This window comes from Delphinapterus leucas, chromosome 15 (assembly GCF_059928025.1).
Source record: "Delphinapterus leucas isolate spDelLeu-1000000601 "Yukka" chromosome 15, BTC_Dleu_Yukka2, whole genome shotgun sequence".
Lineage (NCBI taxonomy): Eukaryota > Metazoa > Chordata > Mammalia > Artiodactyla > Monodontidae > Delphinapterus > Delphinapterus leucas.
Window position 1 is genome coordinate 88,281,669 of NC_143143.1, and position 17,194 is coordinate 88,298,862.

The following is a 17,194-nucleotide window of genomic DNA, read 5'->3' on the forward strand; positions in this document are numbered from 1 at the left end:
ACTGGGGTGAAGGAAGGAATGTTTGAGCTGGGAGAGCCACACGCCAAGGGCAGCTTGGACTGTGGGTCCTGGAGCCCTCCTGGGACACGGCCAGCAAGCCAGTGGCCAACAACCACTGGTCCCACTGTCCCCTCCTATCCACCCAGCTGACCGTCCTACCACCTCAGCCTCTGGGAACCATCCCTGCCGCCCCCAGACAGCGGCCCCTCCGTCCTGCTGCTCGTGAGCAGCTGTCTGGCCGGGTGAGCGGGGCTGCAGCTCTCCAGGAGAGCAGGCCAGTCCTGGGCGTGCCCTCAGCTGGCAGCACGAAGTCAGGAAGGGGCTACCGCAGAGGGCACCTGGCCAGCTCCTCCGCCCCTTGGGCAGCCCCGCCCACGTCCAGCTCCTATCCCTCTGCCTGCTCCACCCAGGGCATCAGCGTTCAGTATGCTCACGCCTGGACACCGCTGCCCCGTCTTCCTGGGTTGTCTCCAAGCTGCTGGTGACCCGGCCCTGCCCTCTGGCATCTCCCAGGCAGGGTCCGTCGTCCTACCTGGCCCCCAGGGAGTTCTGAGATTTACCTCCCCCCCATCACCTGGACGGCAGGGAGAGAGGAGCAGGGGACAGCCTGAGCACCACCACGGCCCCCCTGGACGTGGTGCAGGCAGGTGCCTTTGTGCCCATCTCCCACCTGAGACAAGCATCCACTCTTGGCCTCTTGCAGGAGGCGCCATCTCTGCCTCAGGGCGTGTATGTCCATGGGGTTTCACGTCCACCACGTGTGCCCTTCTGTACACATCGGGGTGCTCAGGCCCCGAGGACCCTGGCGTTCGGTGGGAGAGGCCACCCTAACCCAGGAGGCCCAGGGGTCTGGCTACCTCGCACTGCAGGGCTGTAGCGAGCAGGTGCCTCCAGAAACGCCAGGCCTGGCTGCAGGCGCCGCCTCCCACACCCCGGGGGGCGCTGGTCCCTCGTGCTTGTGCCCCCCTCGGGTGGGGCGCTGGGTCTTCCTTCTGTGTCCTTGCCCTTAGCGAAGGGCCTGGTGGAAATGATTTGAAAAAATCTAAACAGCCTAAAAATACTAAGAATTGTGTCACAAACACCTTGAAACTCTTTATTCGTACATAACAAATATGAAGTAGTTTAATTTAGGTTTCCCACAAAAGAAAACATGACAGTGAAGACCCATTTGTACCTCTCTCCCAGGCCCAGAGGTGGCCCACTAGGCACTTCAGCTCACTTCTGTTTGTGGTTTTAAACCCTGCCTACCAGTCTCAGCATCCATAAATAACACGTACCACTGATTTCTAAGATTTCATAAATTGTACAGCACTAAATCACTGTGAGTGTCCGTTTAGTGCAGGGTTTTTTTTTTTTTTCTCAATCCATGTGGCTACATCTAGGTCTAGTTAATTTCTGTACAGGACATATCATATGAATTAAAAACACAAGTGGTTGGTGGTCTTGTTCATTGAGGACACAGGTGGGTTTTAGTTCCTGGCTGGTGAAGCAGAGCTGCACTGCCCTCGCCGGGGACCATCGCTGGGCAGGCATCTGGAAGCCCTCCCTTGACTGGTGGCCCCAAATGCCCTGCACATCCACAGAGAGGAAGGCCCCCTTCCCGTCTCCCTGCCAGCCTTGTCGTCCTCACACGTTCTTCCTTATTTTCAGTATTTTCTGTCTGGGACACGGATAGAAATAGGACGTGATAACGTGACACCAACCCTTAATGATGCGCATTCAGGGTGGTGGGCAGCGGGACCTCCGCCCCTACTGGCCCTGGTTTAGGGGGACCGAGGGCCGCGGGCGTGGCTGAATGGCACTTCGGAAAGACTATCCGAAGTCCCCCCAATGCCCCTTGCCCTCCCGTGCCCAGTTCCGGGACCCTGGCTGAAGCTTCTGGCTGAAGTCGGGGTCGTCGGGGTCGCAGCGTGCGGGCAGGGTCCTAGGCGGACCTCCCGCCCCCCTTCCCCGCCCCACTCGCAGCACCACAAGGCAGCCCCGCCCGTGGGCGCGCGGGGCGTGGCCACGAGGAGGGGCGGGGGTCCGGCGCGCCTGGCGTCACCTGCCCGAGGGGAGAAGAGTCTCCCCGGTCGGGCTCCGGGCCCGAGGACGCCGTGTGGTCCGTCCCGGCGGGAGGAACCTATCGCTGTGGGGCGGCCCCTGCCCCTGGCGCGCCGGGCCGCCCACCCGCTCCAAGTCCCGGGGACTCGGCTCCCTCTGGCCTCAGGGAGACCCCCCCTGCTCGGACTCCCCAGAACTCCGGGGGGCCCCGAGGCAGCACCCGCGGCGCCTGAGACCGCGGCTCTCTCCAGCCCTGCCCACTCGGCCCTGGCCCTTTCCTTCCGGGCGCGTGGCCCCCAGTAGCCCTGGGCCGGGACACTCCGCTCGCGCTGGGACTGGGGTGGGGGGGGGGGCGTGGTGGCGGTTGGGGAGGGTCCAAGCCAGCGCCAGTCCCACCTCCGGACACGTGACGCCGGGGCGGTTCTCGGGCCCCTCAGTGGGCAGCCGATCGGTGACCAGGGGCGCCGGGGGCCCCGCGCGGGGAGTTAGGCCAGCCCGCCCACCGGGCAGTGCGGCCACCCCAGCGGATGTGTCGCTGCTGATATCGCCATAGCTCCCATCCCGGGGTCACAGACCTGGGTCCCCGTGAACCCCGTGCTAGCTGCCCTTTTCTTACCCTTCTAACCCAAGCACAGCTAAAACCCACCTGCTGCCCCTGCCCTGTTCCTTCACATCTGAATCCACGGCCCCCTCCCTTCCTGCTACCCACAAGCCCTCAGCTTGACCTCAGAGAGCCTGGAAGTCTCCCAGCTGCCCGCAGCATCTCTGGCTGCGTCGTGCCCCGGCCTGGCCCAGGAACCTGTACAGGTGCCCCTTCCTCGGCCTCACCCTGGAGCACTTAGGGCTGCGTCAGGGGGGGCCCAGGATACAGGCGTCTTGTGGGTGCGTTCTGATGCCAGGTGGCCCATCGGTGACACCGTGACGGGCGGTGTCCTTGCCCAGGCGGTACCGACCCGCCAGATCCTTCTGCCGACTGCCCAAGTGCACGTGCCCCTCGCCCCGTGGCAGCTGCTGGGGGGGGGGGGGCGGCACCTCGCGGGCTGACGAACCTGAGATTGCCCCTGGATGCTCACCATTCTCAGGTTGGACAGTCCTGGAGGCACTGCCCAGGTGGCTGATGGGTCCTCAGCAGGCACGTTGCTCCTCTGGGCTCCTCACCCTGTGTCCCAGGAACTTCTGGACAAGTGAGGGAGGGGCTCCGGGTCTGCCTCCCGCCCCGTCCTGGCCCGGGCTCTGAGGCTGCAGGCTGCAGCTCCACCCTCAGCTTCTTCCTGCTAACCCGCCAACCCCTCGGCCTCTGTTGGGCCCACAGGAGCCCAGGTGCCCGGAAGGCAACACCAGGGGCTGCTAAGCAGTCCCAGCTGCCACACAGCCTGAGAGGTTTTCCCTGGGGGTGGGCTCCTGCGGCCCCAAAGGGCACCACCCAAGGTTTCTTCCCAAACGCGAAGCCCCCGATGTTTCCAGCGGCTGTGCCGAGCCCTGTCCCCAGGACAGCCTTGGACCTCGGATCCTGGTCCTGTTTCTGGCACCAGGAGGGGCTGGAGGGATTGCCCCTTCCTCCCATTGGCACCCCGAAGACCCTCTGTCAGGGCTGTTTGGAAGGTGACCCACTTCTACCACCCCTTGGGGTCCTGGCAGGAAGTGGCCCAAGAACTCCCCTACCTCGTCTGTCTCTGATGAGGAACCGCAGCCTGAGCAGGCAGGGCTCGGCCCTAGGCCACCACCGACCCTCGAGAAGCGGAAGGAAGCCGTCCCACCCCCCGAGGCTGGTGGCTGAGTGAGGTGGGGGCCCTGAGCTGCATCACGCACACGTGTGTGTCTGGGGCCATGTGGCCATCTGCACATGCACGAGCACATGTGGGTCTGATTTCTTCTGTGGGAGCTGCTCATCCTCTAGCTGGACTCGGGGCCCCTCCCAGGACGACGACCTAGCTCTTGCCCAGCTCATCAACAACGGTTTGCCCCATTGCTCACCTGGGAAGAGCTGGCCAGACAGAAGGGCGTCAGCCGCATCACAGCACCTGAGCAGGGCCAGGCCTGCTGCAGCCTCCAGGCTCCAGGCACAGAGCGCAGGATGAACGAATGAGCCAACCAACCAACCAACGAATGGGGCCCTGGAGATATGGGGGAGGGTCCACTCACCAGGTTGGGGAGGAGAGGCCCCTCCTGCTGACCTCGGGGCTGTGTCACTCCTCTACCCTGGCGCCTGGCCACCTCTGGACAAGCTCCCGCCTTTATCTGCTGCCCTTGGCCTGGTCCCCACCCAGGGACTTCCTGTCCCCGCCCCATGACAAGCTTTTCCATGACATGGCCTTTGTGAGGTGAGGGGAAACCGAGGAGACCAGGAGGGCAGGAAAGGGCAAGAGCCAGGCCAGGAGGCGGAGGACGGGTGGGGGATGCTCCTGAGAGCTCACCCGCAGCAGCGGCGAATCAATGGGCATCAGGCTGTGGGGCCAGGCAGGCAGCACCCTCGCCGGTGCCCTTGCCCGGGAGCGGCGAAGGCAGGGCGGGATGTGGTTTCTGACCCTGGGCGGTGTGGCCGGCTCAGTGAGGCACCGGCCACATCCCCTGCAAGCGGGGTTCCTGCGAGGCCAGGGCCGGTTCCTCACTCCCTCCTCCAGCCCCGCCCACACCCATTTCCGCCCCGCCCCGCCCCCGCCGCGGACAAACACGTGCTGCGGGAGGGAAGTGGCTGTGGAGGCTGTTGACATCTTGTAAGACCCAGAGCCCCAGGCCCAGCTCTGTCCTCTCCTAAATCTGCACTGACCCTGGACGGTGAGAAAAGCCAAGTGCAAGACCAGAAGCCCCTGTCCTGCTGCGGGGAAGGCGGGGGCCCAACCAGGACCCAGCGGAGGCCAGGCTCCTCAGTCCCTCTCTCTCCACAGTGGCCTCGCCGCTTGGGGACTGGGGCAGCCCTGGGGGCCACTCCCCAAGCCCAGGGCCCAGGCAGGACACCACTCCCGCACCCCAGCTAACCAGTCCCAGCTTAATTTTCAAGTTTTATTTTACAAAATGTTTAGACAAGGCACACCGGTAACACGTTTTTTAATTAAAATAAGTTAACACCTCTACCCTGTAAGCCCCGGGGAAGCAGGAGGGGTTGGGGGCGGGGAGGGCGGCTACCCCGCGGAGCCCCCTTCCTCCTCATCGCTGCCATCGGGGACGGCGTCAGTCCCGAAGTAGCGGTCGCCGAAGTTCCCTGGGGGAAGAAGCGGGTCCTTGTGGCGGGGGCTCAGGCCCACCTGCCCCCCCCCCCAGCTGTCACTGACAGGGCCGGGCAGCCTCACCTATGCCGGGGATGATGCGGAAGAGATCGTTGACGCGCTTGTCCACCGCTGTGGTGATGATTCTCACGCGCGGGAAGGCATAGGCCACCGAGTGGACGCCCATCTCCGCCATGAGCAGCGACAGCAGGAAGATCTTGTCCTCGGGCACGTCGTGGTCCTGCGCGGCGAGGGCGTGAGCTGGGCCCACCGCCCCCCTCCCGCCCACCGCCCCCCTCCCGCCCACTCACCAGCAGCACCCGCACCGCCATCATGGCCGCCGCGCCGGTGGACACTGTGCAGTCCATCAGGATCACGTGGTCGTCACTGATGTCTTTGGGGAGCCGCAGGTAGTGGAGCTGCAGGCAGCCACAGGGTCAGGGCGGCCCAAACCGAAGGCTGCACCTGGGCTCCCCGTGCCCCGCCCTCCCCCCACCGGACCCCCCCGTCCGCCAGGCCCCCCACCTCGGGCTCCCCGGTGAGCTGGTTGGTCTGGATGAGGATCGTGCCGATGCGCACGTCCTTGCACACGGCCCGCAGCGCAGGCTCCATGGTCTCACCGGCCCGCAGGATGGACACGCCTGTGATCTGGGGGGACGAGGCTGAGCTAGCCAGACCCCCGCCTTCCGGCCGCCCCAGTCCCTTGACGCCCAGGTCGGGCCCCTGGTACCTGCTTCCCCGCGTAGCACTTGCCCGAGTAGTCCTGGCCCTGCGGGGTCTGCACGACGCAGTCCTGCGCAAGGCGGGGGCGGGGCGTGAGCGCGAGGAGCCTCCCCTCCCCCCTACTCCCCCGGCCCCCTCCCTCCCCCCGCCCCGCACCTGGAAGGGCAGGAAGGAGAGCGCGTGCTCGATGAGCAGCCGCATCAGCCTCTTGGAGTAGAAGATGAACTCGTCGCGGCTGGTCTCCCGGTCCCTGCCAACGGCGGGCCCGGCTGGGTTAGCGAAGGTCGGCCCCGCCCGCCCGCCCGCCCGCCAGGCCGGGGGAGTGGGACGGGCCTCACCTGATGATGGTGTGCATGCCCCGCACCTGCGGCGTGCTCTTGAGGACGCTCAGCGTCCGGGGCAGGGGGTGGCACTGGTGCGCTGAGGCCAGCGCGGCCCTGGGGACACAAAGCGACTGGGGACTCAAGAAGGGGCATCTTCCCGCAGAGCCCCATCCTCCCGCCGCAGACTATAGGGGGCAGTCGTGGTGGGCACGGTGGGTGTGCAGGGTGGAGGCCACCCTCCCAGTGGCTGATCTGGAGGGAGGGCCCCATCCCGAGATGCCCTCCGCCGTAACAGCCAGGCAGTGGTTAAGAGACACGGTGGAAGGCAGAGCAGCTGACCGTTAGGCAGGAAGCAGGGGCTGCGGTGCGAGCCTCCCTTCCCGCTCCAGGTCCCCTCCCCGTTCAGGACCTGGCAGTGGGAGGGCGAGGCCTCACACGTGCAGATGAATCTTAGCCCCCAAGCTGGGCATCTGGACCCCAACCTCAGGACACCTCTCCCTGGGTAAACAGCTGAGCTTTGGGGCCAAGCCCCGCCTAAGGCTTCCCCCCAGGTGATGTGCGGCCCCCTCAGGAGAGGCGGGCAGAGCTGGCTTCGCACAGCCCCTGCTGCCCCAGCCTGGAGCGGGGTGGGGCGGGGAGGAGGAGGCGGAGTGGGGGGGCGGGGAGGAGAGGGGCGGGAGGAGAGGGAGGAGAGGGAGGGGAGGGGAGGGCGGGGCGGGGAGGGAGAGGAGGGCGGGGCGGGGAGGGAGAGGAGGGCGGGGCGGGGAGGGAGAGGAGGGCGGGGCGGGGCGGAGCCTGCAGAGCGCCGGGCACACCGCGCGCAGGCAGCACCACGGCCAGAGCACTCTGTCCTCACAGATCCCAGCGCAGCTTCCTCTGCCCACCACGTGAAGAGGCGAAGAGTAGGTCAGGGAGGGAACAGGGCAGGAGACCCCAGGGTTTACAAAGAAGAGGAAAAGAAGAGAGAGAAAAGACCACTTAGCGGGGAGCACGGTGGTCTCCGTGGCCACCGGCTGGCCTGGGGAAGGGAAGAGCAGGAGGCGGGGTTGGTGGCAGGGAGACCCTGCAGCCCGCGCCCCCGGGCCCGCGTGCACCCGAGAGTCCACTGCTTTCGGCCCTGCGGGTCCCTCCCTCCCACCCACCACAGCCACGCTTCCTGGAAACTTTTATTTCTCTGAAACAAGGCTCCCAGAGGACATGACGTGGCCAGACCCGCAGGTGCCCCGGGCCGGGTGAGAGGCAAGCGGAGACTCATGCGTGGGCAGGAAGCTGGAGGCCGGCGCCCGGGCCTGGAGGCATTTCCAATGCAGCTCGAGCTGGAGGCTCCGTCTGGTGCTTCCCAGCTCCGCCGACCACTGCGTGGGGACAGGCGCCCCATCCCTCTCGTGGGCAGGAAGGACGCGCAGCCCAGGACTCCTGGGGGCTCCTCCTGGCTCTCTGTGCCTCGGCTCCAGGGCCAGGGTGGGCCGGGGTGCCGGGATGCGGGGGGTGGGGTGCCTCAGCACCGCTTGGGGGAGTAAAGACCCGCCCCTCAGCTCAAGCAGAGAAGCTGCAGACCCAGGCCCTCTGGCTGCTGAAGGACAGGCCTGTGGCCACTGCCCTGGGGCACAGCGGCGCTGGCTCAGGACAGCTGTGCCCTCGGGTCCAATCCCACACAACCAGCCCCAAGTCGGGCAAGAGCCTGCAGAGAGGTCTGGCCAGCCTAGAGTCTGGGTGCTATGTGAACTTGGGCAAACACCTTAACCTCTCTGGGCCTTAATTCCCTTGACTACTGGCAAGGGCAGGTAGGAGCGGTGTGGCGGCCACCACACCACTCCTTCTGTGCCGGGGGTGGGTCCACCACAGGGGGTGGGCATGGTGGGAGGGGACCTCGCTGCCTGCCTGGGTGACAACCCAGACTCCGAGCTCCCTGTGGATGTTGGAAATGCCTCCGTCTGTGCAGACAGGTGTGGGAAGTCTTACCTGACACTGAGCTCACGCTGCGGCAGCGACACAGGGAGACACAAGGGAATGGGGTGGGGCATCAGTGATAGCAGCACTGCTCACCTCAAAGTCACCGGACGGCACGGCCTGTCGCCACCGTGTGCCTCAGCCAGCCAGGCCACCCCCACCCAGGAACAGACACACCGCAGCCCCGTAGCGGGAGAGTCCCAGGGGGCTGCCTGCCATGGGAGGGGGCCAGCTCCCTGTGGCCTCTGGCGTGGGCACCTCTGGGCTGGGCTGTCAGAGCCAGGACCCTTGGGGCTCTGTTCCGCAGGCCCCGAGCACCCCATCGTGAAGCCTGACCGAGGGGTGGGCGGCGCCCTCGGCCGGCCCGGGGTGTGTGACCTCCTAGGATGCTCAGGACGTGGGACTCAGCACCAGAACCCAACGGTGGCCCAAAAGGGTTTGGAGGGACAGGAGTGCACCCTTCCGTGCGAGGCCCAGCTCAGGCTGGGGGCGCTGGAGATACTCCGTGCCCCAAGGTCCCTCAGGGAGCCCAGCTGCCTCTGGCCGGCACACGACGGGGCAGTAAACGTGGGCGCCGCCCAGGCAGGTGGCCGTGGGCGGTGGCAGTGGGGAGCGGGGCTGGCGGGGCCGCGGGAGCCCGGGCGCCGGCTCACCTCTTCTAGCTGGCTGTGCACGTGCTGCACGATCAGATCGATGGCCACCGTGTTCCCACTCCCTGGGCCGGGACAGGAGGGAGGGTGAGGTCCGGCCTTGCCCGCCCCTGCCCTCCCCCGCCAAGGTGGGCCGCAGGCTCACCCCGGGGCACCACGATGTCCGCCACACGCATGGTGGGCTGGATGTACTGATCGAAGGCGGGCTTCACAAACTTGTTGTACTGCTTGATGACACCCTCGATGTCCCGGCCCCGCTCGCTAATGTCACGGCGCAGCCGCCGCACGAGGCGGATGTCAGAGTCCGTGTCCACGAAGATTTTCATGTCCAGGAGCTGGACGGGGAGAGTGAGTTGCTGAAGAGGGCCTGACACAAGAGGCTCCAAGGCCCTGTCACCAGCAGGACCAGAGTGAGCACCAGGGGACGGCCTCTGGCAGAGACGTCTGGTCTGCGTGTGGGCCCAGGAGCAGACCAGGCCTGCGCGGCACCGTTCGGGTCTGGATGGGGTGGGGGCGGGGGGAGCGTGTGGTGTGGCTGCGTGGGGGGGCGGGTGTGCATTGCACGTGGAGTGTTGAGCGTGTGCGTGCGTGGCGAGCAGTGGGGTTCCTGGGGCCTGAGCACACTCACACTCCGGACCAGCGAAGGAGCAAGGACAAGGGTGTAGCCGGCTCTGCCCCCTCGGGCCCCAGCAGGGTGGGGAAGGTGGCTCCCAAGGCCTGGCCCGGAGTGGGTCACACCTGGGGCAGCTGCCCAGAGCCTCCCAGGGGAGAGGATGTCCTCACAAGCAGTGCAGATGCAGGAGGCTGGCTCCCTCCCAGGCAAGAATACACACATGCACACCCACAGGTGAACCCACACCCACCAACATCGCTCTGACCCCGGCAGCCACGTGGACCCCAGAGAAGAGCAGCCGAAGCCCTGACTCGGGGGGTGAGATTCAGGAGCCAAGGCTGCTCCTCACCCAACTCTGGGGCTACGGCACGGGACAGAGATGCAGGCAAGTGTAAGGGGAGTCCCACGGGAGGATCAGGGAGCCAGGCCATCTGTCCTGGAACCCATCCTCACCTCCAGCAGTGTCTTGTCAGCAAAGGCCATGATGCCCTCGAAAATGATGACGTTTGCACCGTAGAGCGTCTTCTGCAAAGGAACCGTGTGTGTTGAGGCGGCCCCGAGGCCCCTGCGCCAGCCCCGTGCAGCTGGGCCCAAGGGCATATATACCCAGTCCTTCTTCCGGCTGTGGGTGGTGAAGTCGTAGATGGGCACCTTGACACTCTTGCCTTGCTTCAGCTTCTTGAGGGTGGAGATGATGAGGTCAAAATCAAAGGCATCTGGGTGGTCGAAGTTGAAGTTGTTGTGGGCGGCCTGCTCCTGCTGCTGCCTGGTGAGCACCTGCAAGGGGAGGAGCATCTGCGGGGGGGGAGGAGCACCTGCGGGGGGAGGAGCACCTGCGGGGGGAGGAGCACCTGCAAGGGGAGGAGCATCTGCGGGGGAGGAGCATCTGCGGGGGGAGGAGCACCTGTGGGGGGAGGAGCATCTGCGGGGGGAGGAGCACCTGCGGGGGAGGAGCATCTGCGGGGGGAGGAGCACCTGCGGGGGGAGGAGCACCTACAGGGGAAGGAGCAGCAACGGAAGGAGAAGCAGCCACGGGCTCAGGCCCCAGGCCAGGGCAGGAGCCATGGACCTCGTGGAGGCAGCTGCTCATGCAGGACTCCCTTACCTTGTAGAAGGAATCCATGGACAGCAAGACCACCCAGGGCACGTCCAGGGCCTCGATGATCATTCTGGCCACAGTGGTCTTCCCAGAAGCACTGCCTCCCCCCAGGCCTGTGCGGAGGGTCAGAGAGACCCTGAGCGGAGCGGCCCAGGTCAGCTTCACAAATGGGTCCCAGTGGTGCCCGCCACCCAACGCTGCCTCCACCCCGGGCTGACCTGGACCGAGGGGCCCGAGCAGCGCGGATCACGGAAACACCGGCTGCGGCATGGCGGTGGGTTCTGCCTGACCCGCCCACTCGGGGGTCTGGGTGGGCGGCGGCCTCGGCCCACCCACGCACCACAGCCACGCTCACCGATGGCGAAGGCCTCCTTGGACTGGGTGCCGTGCTCGTTGTACCAGGGCGGCCGCCCTGCTGTGTAGATGGTGCGCTTGCTGGTGCGCAGCAGGGGCGGCTCAGACTTGCACTGGCTGGTGGTGCGCTTCCGGGGCGAGCGCCCGGCGCCCACAGGTGGGAGAAGCCTGTCCAAGGACTCCGCGTTGCTGCTGCCGCTGCTGCTGTGGGGGGCGGGGGCACGCTTGCCTTGGCCCAGGGCCACCACCCCCCCTGCCACCCCACGCTGGGCCTGGCGTGACTGGTCCACGTGGTGCCTTCACGCAGGCACGTGGGCATGGCCAAGGTGAGCGGGCTCGTGGCAGGACACAGCACACCTGGCTGCAGCCCGTCCACTGGGCCCGGGGCCTCAGACTGCCACCGTCCACAAATCCAGAGGGACGGCAGGTGGCAAAGGAGGACACAAGGGGAGCGCTGACCGGGCCCAGCTCTTCCTCCCACATGGACCGGGCCTCAGCAGGGCCACGAGGGCCCCCTTTCCCCCAGGAGATGAGAGGTGGGCACGCCAAGGCCAGTCAAGACCCTGTCGAGGACTGTGTCCTCTCCCCAGACACACTCTGGGCGGCCCTCTAGTTTTGTGCCACCCTGCAGGACACGCAGGGAGAGGGGCTCCAGAGACAGAGGCCGCTGACAAAAGGGATGGGCCGGCGGTGGTGTGGACGGACGGGGAGGGAGACCCGGGGCGCCCTGCTGAAGGGCGGAGGCCCCCAGAGGCTGTGCACAAGGCGGGAACCCGCCTGGGAGACGCAGACGCCATCTGTGCCTGCTCTTGCCGTGCCACGCCACTTGAGCAGGGCTGTGCTGACTTCTCTGTAGGTTTATACCCCTAAAAGGCATGGAAGTGACGACTGGCCCAGGGCCTCAAGGCCTCAAGGCCTCAAAGCCTTCAGGGACAGCTGGGGAAGCTCGGCTGAGGGCCCTACGAGAGGCAGCGTCTGCCCGATGCCGGCTCAGTCTATGCTGAGAGGCTGGGTCACAGACTCAGTGTGAAGGTGGCCCCGGGGGCAGGACCAGCTTAGGAAGAAGGCACTTCCACCACCGCCTGAGAGAGAGACTGCCCACAGCGTCAGCTGGCAGACCCGCCCCAGAGACTCCGAAGGCAAGCTGATCGTCTAGGCAGGAAGAAAGTACCGGGAACCTGGGGGTGCACCGGACAACCCCGGCAGGATGTGTGTCCACCCGCGGCTGGAGCCCCAGGGATGGATGCTGCTCGGGACGCGGGCGGGAACCTGAGGAGGAGCCACACACGGAAGGCATCCTCGAGGCAAAGCTCCCCGAACCGTAAAAGCTAGCGTGAGCCTGTGAGATTCGTGCACAGAGACGGCCACCTGTCCTTGAAGCTCGCTGTCACCGCTACAGCCTCTGCTGTCATGGCCAGGGCACGGGGTGCTGTGAAACTGGCCTGCTCAGGGTGGCCCGAGCATCCCCCGCCAGGAACACTGGCGTCTCCAGCTGTGCGGTGCTCCCAGCACACCCAGCGTTGCCAAGAGCCAGGAGGACGGCGCCTGTGTGCACACATGTGTGGGGTGGGGGGGGGGGCGGGGGGGGAGCAGTGGAAGGAATTAGCTCAGGCCTAACACGTGATGAGCCACACCAGCAGCTCTCGAGGGCACAGAGGGCCGTGTCAGCACAAGTTACGCAGCAGGAAAGCCGGCCATCGGATGTGACAGGAGGCGTGCAGCACCGTCCGGGGGACAGACAGCACCGGGCCGCCTCGGTCCTCCGTCACTGGGACGGCGTGGGGAGCAAGCCCCGGGAATCACTGGCTGCCTGTGTTGCCTCTGGAAGTAGCAATTACTCGTCCGTGGAGCCAACAACACAGTGGGACACCCAGATGACGGGGCAGTGACAGCTCACTTGATGCCTCACTCAGCCAAGCAGGAGATAGACGGAGCACAAGCAGTGGTGTCTTCAAGCCCCAGCCGGAGGGCAGCGCTGGCCGTTCCCCTGGACGCGCTCATCCCCCAACAGCGAGCACGGGGCCCCCAGGGCTCACACACAGCTGCCCTCCCCGCAAGCGACCCACAGACCCTGGAGATGACCGACAGCATATAGACGGGGAGGGCAGCTTCGCACAGCCCCAGAGGAAAATGTCCAGTCTGTGCCTCCTACCCGGGGAGGAAAAGCCAAAACAGAAAACCTGGTTTGCAAAGGAGCAGGGCCTCAGTGCCCCAGCAAACCCGCCCTTGTGCCCAGCACGCTCACGGACAGCCAGACGGCCTCGCGGGGCCGATGTGGGATGGGAGGCCTGGGCTGGCGCTGCTGCCGTCCCCCTGCTTTTCACCCCACGCTGGTGCCCTGGCCTCTCCAGCAGGAGCCCTCACCCCTCTCTGTGACTGACCCTTGTCCTACTGAGGTGACGACGGCCACTACCACGGATGACTTCCAAGGCCTGTGGTGCGGACAGCCCGGGACAGACACCTCCTCAGGGAAGATCCCAAGGTTAGCCAGGGATGACCTTGCCAGAAATCCGCCCGGCCGAGGGCTTGCAATAGGCCTGACGGCATCAGGCCAGTTCTGCAACCAAGTCCAGCTCCACTGCCTCCTCCAGAAGCCCGGCTCTCTCTCAAAGCCGAGGACAAACTCACTGTGCCCTCAGAGCAAGCCTCACCCCGTTTTCACAATAGGACAAACCATGACATGGGAGAGCCTTCACCTCCCTGCTCACGGATGGACAGGGTGCTGCCAACCACAAGGACAAAAGGCAGTCCACCAAAGGGTTATGAGCCACATGGACACGCGTCGGCTGGTAACTGAGAGCCCCAAGCAAAGCCGGCAGCCGGTCCCAAGAGCACCCGGCCCGTCTCCGCCCTGATGTGCACTAGACACGGCACCCGGGGCTGGGGGTGGCCGAGACGCAGCGAAGATGGGCAGCCTCACCGGAAGACAGCAGGCCAGCCACTCACCTGCCTTCTGCTCCAAGGGCCCAGCACCCCGAGACCCTGATGCCAGGGTAAGCCTGGGGGCTGCTCATGGCCAGGACACAGGGGAAACCGGGGCACCAGGGTGATCCCAAGTGCGTGCAGGGCACCGCCGCACTGCCTCTTAGAGCCCTGGCAGCCCCCCAGGACAGCTCAGGAGCCCCCTGAACTGCTCCTCCATGGGTGGGCAGCACAGCAGGTGAGAGGCTGAAGTGGGGTCCAGGCCCTGGCGGGCAGAGGCTGTCCCCTGGGAGGCGGGGGGCCAACAGGTGAGAGGCCCCAGGAGCCCGTGCCGAAGCAACAGCACTCAGCGCCGGCTGCCTAAGAGGATCACCCGGCTGGGGGTTGTGCGCTGGCCTGATATTAATAGCACTGAGCTGCCGAGAGCAGCCAGGCGGACCTCAGGCCAGCGTTGGGTATGAACCGCCCCTCCTGTGCTCAGGCTGGCACACTGCCCACCCAGGGCTGGCTGAGGACCACCGTGCCCCCCTCGTCCAGAACGGCCTGGAGAAAGCTCCAGACCTCTGGGCTGCCGGGGACGGCAGGGCCCACCCCCGCACCCCACCAGCGGGACAGGGAAATCGGAGGTGTCTCTCAGCCGCCAAGCTGTCAGCGAGCAGCGGAGCTGAGCTGAGCACCCCTGCCCCCAGGTGCCTCCGAGAGGCATAAACAACCTGAAACTCTACCCTGCTGAGGCCTCCTCCGAGAATAACTGCCCGCCCCCCCCACCCTCCACGAAGGCTCCAGCACATCCCCCAAGGCCACCCGTGCTCAGCGCTCAGCTGGGGACACAGCCACGCCCCAGTCTGGCAGCAGGAGGCAGAGCAGGCCCTCGGGTGGGCGGCTGCAGTATTCACTGCCGTCCCAGGTCCCTGGCCCCCTCCCTGTGATTAATCCAGCCCACACACCAGCTTTTCTAGTCGGCTTCCGACAGCATCAAAGTGGAGACGGCTGGCGGGGGCTCAGGGGAGACAGAGTTTCACTTGGGGTCCGCACACTGAAGGGGGCCCCTCCGGGGCGCTGCCTCAGGGTAACAGGCCTGCCCCGCGGTAGCTGCTCCCTCCTGCTGCAGCCCTGCCCACCGCACTCAGGCTCGGGGCTGAGGAGCCCTGATGCCCTGTCCTGCTTTAGGAAAGTTTCCCGGGGGAGTGAGTCAAATGAAGCCAGAAGCAGGAGGGAGGAGCTGGCCCGCTGGGGCCTGGCCTGGGTGGGCGGGGCCGCCCCAGACTGGCTCAGGGACAGGGAAATCAGGGCAGCTTTCTCAGAGCAGGGAGAGAACTGGGGGACTGGGGGGGCTGCAGCCCTAAAGGGGTGCAACAGGCTCCAGGAACTTGTACTGTCCCCACCCCACCCATTGGAAATCCCCCTGTGGGACCCCCCCCCTCCTTCCCCGCTGCTCTAGGCGAGTCCAGCAGGCTTCCTTCCAGTCGCCCAGCGGCAGCCCCCAGACCCGTGCCCACCCGGACCTCACCAAGGGACAGCCCGAGGGGGGTACCCTGTCACCACTGCGAGGTGCTCACTTGTCCACCAGCATGTCCAGTGCAAAGGTAGGCCGAGGTCCCCGTCCTCACCGGACTGACCTTCCGGAGGGACAGACACACAAGAAGCCACGGCAAGGTAGGCCGACCAGACCACATCGTGCAGCCACGGTGATGCGGAAGGCGAAGCCGGAGCCATGGTCGGGCGGGGAGAGCCTCGGTTTGAAGGCATCTGCACAGACACCCGGACACTGACCAGAGCCAGCTCTGGCCCCCTCGGGCCGCGCAGGGACTGCTGGGGAGGCGGGAAGGGGGAGGGCACATGCTTGAGGAACATCGCAGAGAAGGCAGGGTGTGACGGGAGCGATTCCCCTGTGATGTCCAGAGGCAGCTCCAGGGCCACCCCATGGGCCCTGGCTCCCCTCCTGTCCCCTGAGGACCACGCTCCGAAGAGAGGAAGACCACTGCCGCCCCAGCCCCGTGAGGGGCACCCATGCCCACTACGCGGTCTGTGCACGGGGCAGAGCCAGACGGCTGCTGCCACCGTTCTGTGTCTGCAGGGAGTGTTCTTCTCAAGAGCTTATCTGGTCTCAGGCTACATCAGATTCCCTGGAACTAACAAGTGTCACAGACTCAGGTCCTCCCTCTTCCCCCCTATCACCCTGAGCCAGGCTCGGAGTCACTGCTCCCCAGGAGGGGGTGAGCCTAGAGGAACACAAGATGCTCCTCCAGGCCCAGGGAGCCTCTTCCTGCCGGCATCTCGCCCCTGCGACCCCTCTCCCCGCCCGCCCAGCGGCTCTGCTGGCAGCACCCAGACAGTCCCAAGCAGTCCAGGCCGCGGCACGTCCCAGGAACAGGCACCTGGCTGGAAAAGTTTCCTTTGGCCCCAGCCTGGGGCCAACGCTGGCCCTGGCCCAGGGACGGTTCAGATCCAGAAGTGAGGAGCCAGCCCTCGCCCGAGGGCCGCTTGGCCGTCACCCCCTGGGGCCTAGCCCGAGGCTGACAGCGGAAGCCGCCCCCCCCAACCAGGTGACAGCGGCTCCCACCACTTCCCCGCCTGCAAAGCCCCCAGAGCCTCCAGGGTCCCCTCCCCCGGCGTCTGGCCGGCAGTCGGAAGGCACTGAGCACCGCGCCGCCCAGCATCACGACCTCTGGCCCTCGAGTGGGGCAGGCCGAGTCCGTGAGGCTCCCGGAACGCACTGACCACCTGGGAGCATCCGGCGGGCGCACAGTCCAGCCCGGGTGCTCGCTGGCCCGGCACCCCGTCTGCTCGAGACAGACCGAGGCCCCACGCGGGCCCTGCCCACGGGCCCCTTCCCGCGGCCGTCCGCGAGGGCCCGCCACCGCCAGGCCCCGAGGACCCTCCGCTGGTCCAGGCTCGGCTCCCGGAGCCGCCCCCACCACGAGACGCGAGGGGCGCGCCGCGCCTACCGGTCCTCGCTCTTCCCCTCCAGCCGGTCTGGCTCGTCTCCAGCCGCTGGGGTCGGCGGCACCGGGCGGGGGGCTTCAGCTGAGGCCGGGAGCGCAGCCATGAGCTCGGGGGCCTCTCCGCGGGCTGGGCGGGGCTCGGGGGCCGGCCGCGCAGGCTGTCGGAAGCTGTGGTTCGGGGCCCGGCCCCAGGCGCCCGCCAGCGCGCCCCCGGACTACAATTCCCATCAGGCTGCGCGCGCCCCGCTGACTACAAGTCCCACCAGGACGCGCGCGCCCCGCAAACCAGAAGCCCCACGAGGCCGCGCGGCGCGAGTGCGGGGAAGGCCCCCCACCCGCGCTTTACCACAAACTCAGCTGCACAAAACC

The 17,194-nt window shown here is 66.5% G+C and overlaps 1 protein-coding gene across 8 annotated transcripts; it reads right to left on the reverse strand.

The window, feature by feature from the left end:
* Positions 1 to 1,067: 1,067 nt before the first annotated feature.
* On the reverse strand, positions 1,068 to 17,057 carry UCKL1 (uridine-cytidine kinase 1 like 1). 8 transcript variants are annotated; one of them, XR_016387971.1, is made up of 18 exons: positions 16,829 to 17,055; positions 10,960 to 11,162; positions 10,611 to 10,717; positions 10,112 to 10,282; positions 9,959 to 10,030; positions 9,038 to 9,227; positions 8,896 to 8,957; positions 8,255 to 8,271; positions 7,435 to 7,647; positions 6,308 to 6,406; positions 6,126 to 6,219; positions 5,977 to 6,039; positions 5,772 to 5,894; positions 5,558 to 5,665; positions 5,331 to 5,487; positions 4,458 to 5,242; positions 3,117 to 4,157; positions 1,068 to 1,660 (listed from the first exon to the last, which is right to left on the reverse strand). XR_016387971.1 is itself a non-coding variant. In XM_022597474.3 (16 exons), exons 1-16 carry the CDS (start codon positions 16,927 to 16,929, stop codon positions 5,163 to 5,165), a joined length of 1,860 nt encoding a protein of 619 aa, XP_022453182.2. In that variant the 5' UTR covers positions 16,930 to 17,055; the 3' UTR covers positions 1,068 to 5,162. The 8 variants fall into 8 exon arrangements, 1 of the variants encoding a protein (XP_022453182.2); XR_016387972.1 differs by having other exon boundaries at positions 3,117 to 3,219; positions 4,018 to 5,242; XR_016387974.1 differs by having other exon boundaries at positions 3,117 to 5,242; positions 10,157 to 10,282; positions 16,829 to 17,057.
* Between the last annotated feature and the right edge of the window lie 137 nt (positions 17,058 to 17,194).